General features: G+C 29.6%; 1 protein-coding gene across 3 annotated transcripts; it reads left to right on the forward strand.

The window, feature by feature from the left end:
- The first annotated feature begins 1,447 nt into the window (after nucleotides 1-1,447).
- On the forward strand, nucleotides 1,448-6,389 carry LOC135953494 (zinc finger protein 706-like). 3 transcript variants are annotated; one of them, XM_065503420.1, is made up of 3 exons: nucleotides 1,448-1,605; nucleotides 5,831-5,988; nucleotides 6,063-6,389. In XM_065503420.1, exons 2-3 carry the CDS (start codon nucleotides 5,845-5,847, stop codon nucleotides 6,153-6,155), a joined length of 237 nt encoding a protein of 78 aa, XP_065359492.1. In that variant the 5' UTR covers nucleotides 1,448-1,605; nucleotides 5,831-5,844; the 3' UTR covers nucleotides 6,156-6,389. The 3 variants fall into 3 exon arrangements, with proteins under 3 accessions (XP_065359492.1, XP_065359494.1, XP_065359493.1); XM_065503422.1 differs by lacking the exon at nucleotides 1,448-1,605 and adding an exon at nucleotides 3,716-3,739; XM_065503421.1 differs by lacking the exon at nucleotides 1,448-1,605 and adding an exon at nucleotides 3,770-3,822.
- The last annotated feature ends 294 nt before the right edge of the window (nucleotides 6,390-6,683 follow it).

A 6,683-nucleotide genomic window follows, 5' to 3' on the forward strand; every position in this document is an offset into this window, starting at 1 on the left:
TGTACCTCATTAAGCGTGGGAGATTGTAATGTCAGTATTGAGAACATGGCAATCCTTTTTATATTTGACAATTCATTATATTATCTTCTTAAATACATATGTTTTCAGTTATTATTCTTTTTCTTTTTTCAATTACTCTTGTGAGCATACATGTCATATATTGTAAATCCGTTTCTTTTAATAATTAAATAATTTGTACTGAATTTATATGAAATTAAATATTGTTATAAACAAAAGAGCAGCGTGTATTTATTTCAACAAACACAACACCTACAAATATTTAAAAATTTTATTTTGAAGTATAATTTCGTGAAGGGTATATAAGATTCGGCACAGCTTTTCAAATATTTTTTTTAAATGTACCTTGTATTTTATAACCTCTGCACAGTGACAGAGAGTATTAGAGTAGACAAGGAGTATTCAAGTGTACTCGGCAATAAGCTAGCCAAAGCAGGCACACGTCTGCATGTCGACGAGATCAGTATACCGCTATCTTGTTACAACGCAAATTTTTTGAGTCTGCTCTAGTTTGAGAAATTGTTTGGTACCAAGGCTTACATGGCTTTTTTACATATGTAGGGACAAAGGGTAGTCCTCTTATGCGGATCTTTCGACAGTGGATGATAGAAACCCCTTTCGGACATGTGAAGGACTTTTTTATAAATGGGAGCTATGACTAATTATGGACTGATAGCCATGAAATTAGGTGGCGTGATTTATGTCTATATGAAACTTACATATATGTTTTACCAACATTTTTTGGAGATTTATGCGAATAAAACTTATTGGGAGTGAAATTTATGTAGATACCTTTATAAATTAAACATTTATGATTGATAAAGTCCAATTTGGGGTGGACATTTGTATGGGGGCTAGGTGAAATAATGGACAGATTTCAGCCAGTTTCAATAGATTTCGTCCTTGGGTTGAAACAAATGTATGTACCAAATTTTATCGATATATCTTCAAAATTGTGCACAAGGTTTACATAGACTTAGAAGGTGATTCTAAGTCGATCGGTATACTTTAAGTAGGGTGTTAGACAAATATTTTTGGCGTTACAAACATCTGCAAAAACCCTACCATACCCTATCCACTGTGGTGGTGTAGCGTATAAAAATGTTTATAAACTTTAAGTGGAATCAATAATTTTCTCATGCAATTAGTTTGGACATAAACCTATAATTTGTAATTGTTGGTGTTATAGTTTAGGAGTCACTATTAAAAGGCAATATAACACATTACATTATAAATGTCTGGCAACACTCTATAAAATGATTTTTTTTATATCTGCTCATCTCCTTCTGTCATCTATGAATTACGTTGATTAAAAAGAAATAGACATAAACATTATAACCTAGCGACGCAAGCAGAACTTGAAAATCTTTCATTTTATTGCAGAAGTATTTTGTTCGTGCATTTTTTCCTTTAATTACAAAAAGTAATATCAAACACAAATTTACTTATTAAAAAAAACCAATTTAAAAAATATTTACTGGTATTGCAAAAAAAGATTTTAAAATACGAAAACAATTACTTTTACATTCGTTTTTATAAAACATTCTCAAGTTATTGGGTTTAATAACAAAAACAACAACAAATTAGGTAAGTTATTGTATAGCGCGTTGCTGGCAGAGGGCAAATTCGCAAACAAATTATTTATTTTGCTAAAATTAAAAGGTCAGATATATATTTCAATAAAGCTGGATTTAGGTTTAAGATTTTCCATTAAAATTTAAGACTAATAGAAACGTCAAACCAGTCTGTAAATTCCAATTCCGGTATGCTTCTTTTTGTGCTTACGGTGTTGACAGTATTGCAAATATTCATATTACATACAAATGGTAGTAGATGCAGTCAGTCGAAAAATTTCGTGTTTTCAATTTTGTTTACATAAAATCGTCACAAACGAGGTACCCACTATACAATGAGCCTCAAAAGTGAGTATACACCAAAAATTATTTGATTTTTTCTAAGATAATCTTCAAATTTATCCATCGATTAAAATTTTAAAGTTTTGGTTTGTTTTATTTTACACTACCAACTTTATACTGAAATTGACTTTGTTCGTCGATTTATCGAAAAATCTACCCTGCGAAATTAAATGCGTTGGATTCATTGAAAAGTCGTGTTTGCAAAAAAAAGTAGTGCATTAAAAGGAAAATCATTTTGTTATGTTTTATAAACAATAAATCAAAACTGAAAAAATGCCACATAATATTTAATGGCAAAATTATAAGTGCTGTAAAAAAGAATTAGCTTTTTGTGGGAGCACAAGATTTTTTTTTTTTTGTAATAAATATTTTATTTATTTATCTTCAATTTATATAACCAAGCCTTAGGGCCATTAATGGCTAATAAATTAAATATATTAACATTTAACAAAAAATAGTATACATAAAAATAGTTAAAAACAATTACATAATTACAAAAAAGATTGTCACCTTTGAAAAGCTGGTAAAATATGATGCAAACAAATATAACCACCTCAAATGCATATTTTTCAAAATATTGGGGGCTGCCGAAAATATCGTACTCACAACAGATTGAGTCCCAAAATGAGCAAACTGTCGGGCATGACGAAACAAATGGAATTCCACTTAGTCCCGGTCCACACTGTGAAACATTTGCTGCAAAACATTTTTAAATTCTCGTTTGAAACTGCATTCGTGTCCACACAGTGAAGTTTTTGCTTTTCAGTTTTTGACATTTCTGTACAGTACGAATACGAACGAATAAATGTGGATGACATACTCAACAAAAACTTCATGTACATGAAACAAAGTTCCCTTTTTCATTCCTCTTTCCCCTTTCATCAACAAACTCAAATGTTTTGCAGCAAATGTTTCACAGTGTGGACCGGGACTTACACAATACTTGAATCGGCCCGGTTGCCCCCTAACTTGAACCCCATTGAAGAATTTGAAAATTCCAAAAAATACCTAAACCTGTACGTTAATGCTCTGAAATTCCTGTACGCTATTTCGCTGAAATGCTGTTTTCAAAGGCTGGTTTAATTATAATTAACCAAAGGGATAGATCGGTTCAGATCATTTGGATCAACAATTATTTTTACAAAATTCAATTTTTATATGTAAGTAAATCTTATTTCTTAATACGCATTTGAATCTAACTACAGCAATAGAAATACTTCATTTGAAGTTTTTTTAAAAATCCCGAACTTTGTATATAGGGTGATATACAGCAAATATTTTAAAACTTTTATCAAAGTGATAAACTCTAGTTTATTTATTATACTATACAGAATAGTTAAATCTGTAACGACGATACGGTTTATCATACAATTAGTTTGGACATAAACCTAAAATGGACAATTGTTATAGTTTAGGAATCACTATTAGAAAAGGCAATATAACACATTACATTATAAATGTCTGGCAACACTATAAAATCACATTTTTTATATCTGCTCATCTCCTTCTGTCATCATCTATGAATTACGTTGATTAAAAAGAAATAGACATAAACATTATAACCTAGCGACGCAAGCAGAACTTGGAAATCTTTCATTTTATTGCAGAAGTATTTGGTTCGTGCATTTTTTCTTTTAAAAGAAGTAATAACACAAATTTACTTATTAATTTAAAATAACTATTAATTTCAAAAACATTTACTGGCATTGTGAAAAGATTTTAAAATACGAAATCAATTACTTTTACATTCGTTTTTATAAAACATTCTCAACTTATTGGGTTTAATAACAACAACAACAAATTAGGTAAGTTATTGTACCGCGTTGCTGGCAGAGGCCACATGCACAAAAAAAATTTCGAGAAAAAAATTTTTTGCTAAAATTAAAAAGTAAGATATAAATTTCAATAAAGCTGGGTTTAGATTTAAGATTATCTATTAAAAATTTAATTCGCCGAACTTATTAAAATAAATGTGAGAAGATTATTTAAAAGATATATAAACATTAATATTATGTTCAAAAAAACTAAAAATGTTGCTTTAAAAAAGGCCTAAACCAACGTGGTCGCCATTTGCCTTTTGTATTGGATAATGAAGATGTATGCCTTCCATTTATATGGAAAAACATTAGAAACGTCTTCAAAGTTTTCTTTGTGAATATTTTATTAAAAAAAAATGTACTGGAAAAACCAGTCTGTAAATTGTATGTAATGACGCAGGTGTTGAGTTGATGATTTTTCATATCGCTTTTTGTTTTGTTGTGTGGTGTTATTTATAATTCCGGCATGCTTTTTGTGCTTTCGGTGATGACAGTATTGCAAATATTCATATTACAAATGGTAGTAGATGCAGTCAGCCGAAAAATTTCATGTTTTCAATATTGTTTACAAAAAATCGTTACAAAATGATGTACCCACTATATATGTATCGTCACCTAAAATGCAAAATAACGTAACATAACGTGAGATATTGAAACAAAATTTTCAAATTTGAATTACAATCAGTCCAATTATGAATAAAAATTCCACGTGAGTTTTTTCCCTTTTCCCATTTTCCTATTCAAATTCAATGGCAAAAAACTCACGGGGAACAAACTCCCGCGGAATTTTTTATTCATAATTGGTCTGAATGTCTCTAGAAACATAGGGTAACATAGAGATGAGACGTAATTGTCAAAAACCTAAGTCTGTTGTCAAAAACCTAACTCTTGTAACAACAAAATACATGCTAGTCAATGTATTTTGTTGTTGTATCAGACTACATCAACAAAATATCTACTAAAGTATGTATATAAAACAGTGGTCGGCATTAAGAGGACATCATAATAATATATAATGCAATAGCTATTGATTGTGATTTTTGTTTCTTTTTAGATAATTTTACATAAACTTTGTTGACATTTGAGTTGTTTAGAAATAAATAATAAATCATGAATGGGCAATGAGTGCCAACCACTGATATTGAAATGTAATTTACTAAACTAAATTTCAAAAATGACTGCAATTCTGAGAAAGAAAAGGAAATGTCACTCACCGTTTTGTAACTTTGTGAAATTTCGAACAATACCAAAAACCATACGTTATTGATGTGATTCTTCGGAAAGTTCGCATTTTCCCATGAGTATAAAAATGGTGGCGTGAATTATCTTAATATTTAAACAATTGCAGAATTCCATATTAAGATGGATAAATTCATAAGCGGATTTCAATATCAAGTTCATCAGTCATGAACATTTTTTTTCGTTTACCACACGTCTTCACAAGCTATCGTTTTGAGCGTACAAGAATGAATCATTGCCAGAATTGTGGACACTTTGTTCGATCAAGAACATAACATCGGCATCGGTAGTCCACATGAACCATATTTTGTGTTAGGTGCAAATGGTGTTCCAAAATATAGATTTTTTACAATCCAACGACAAAATAAGTATACATGATTGCATTACATATATAGTATGTATACATATACAACACAAAGATGGTTAAGCTTTTTCGCAATGTACGAATACTGAATTCTGTGAATTTTCAAAATTGAAAACGGTTTGAAACCCTACTTCTGAAAAAAAATTGGATAATCGCACGTCTAACATTGCCAAATTAACGACTAAAATACCAATAATTAAATACAAAATACCGGTGTCGTTAAAATTTTGGACATTACGTTAATCTTTAAAATAGGGCTAATGAAATAATAGCAAACATTGTTATCGCTAGATTACAATGATCCGTGAATATCGAAAAATAAATATTACTACATATGTTGCACTTTCGTACAGAGCATAATTTTTTTAAATGTTTGTAAATCTTTAAGATTAAATCTTTAAGATTATAGTTTGTTAATTCTGAGTTAATGTAATAAAACAATATGTATTAATCAATCTCATACTTTATAATTGCAGATATCTAAGAAAAAATGGCACGTGGTCACCAAAAATTACAATCACAAGCAAAAACTCAAGAAAAACAAGCAAAACTCAAAAAACAACAAGGACATAGTGCCACTGATCAAAAAAAGGCTGCCCAGAAAGCATTAGTTCATGTTTGTGCAGTATGCAAGGTAATACAACATTTTTACAACTACCTTAGCTTCATAATTTTTCTTAATAAATGTTTCTTTTGTCTTCATTATAGTCCCAAATGCCAGATCCTAAAACGTACAAACAACATTTTGAAAATAAACATCCCAAAAACGATATGCCTCCAGAACTAAAGGACGTCGTCTAATACGGGTATTATTTTTTATTGTTTTATCATTTAATACGCGCACCCGCCTTGGACTTGAGGGTTATTGCTGAGCAGCTTGCTGTATAATCTTGTAATTAGAAAAGCTGTTTAATTTATTTACTTATACATCTTTTTATTATAAACAATATTATTTCTTTCTTTTTTATGGAAATTTGTGAATTACATACATATAATTATAATATAAATAATAAAAAATTAAAATGACTACACATACATCCGATATTAAAATTAAAATCGATAAAATTGTTAGTGTAATATTTACATATGTATCATACATGCGAGTATTTAATTATATGGACTAATTTCATTAGCATTAAATTGAAAATAATTTCGTTTTTTTTTACATTTTGTTTATTTAATTTTCTTTTGAGGGTTTTCCTTGTCGATATAAATACCATAGAGAAAATATACATAGATCGGAAACTCTGCTGAACTGAAACCATAGAAAAACTGCCCCGTTCTGTCAAACGAAAACAAACTCCCGCGGAAGTTTTTATTCATAATTGG

This window comes from Calliphora vicina, chromosome 3 (genome assembly GCF_958450345.1).
Source record: "Calliphora vicina chromosome 3, idCalVici1.1, whole genome shotgun sequence".
NCBI classification, from domain to species: domain Eukaryota; kingdom Metazoa; phylum Arthropoda; class Insecta; order Diptera; family Calliphoridae; genus Calliphora; species Calliphora vicina.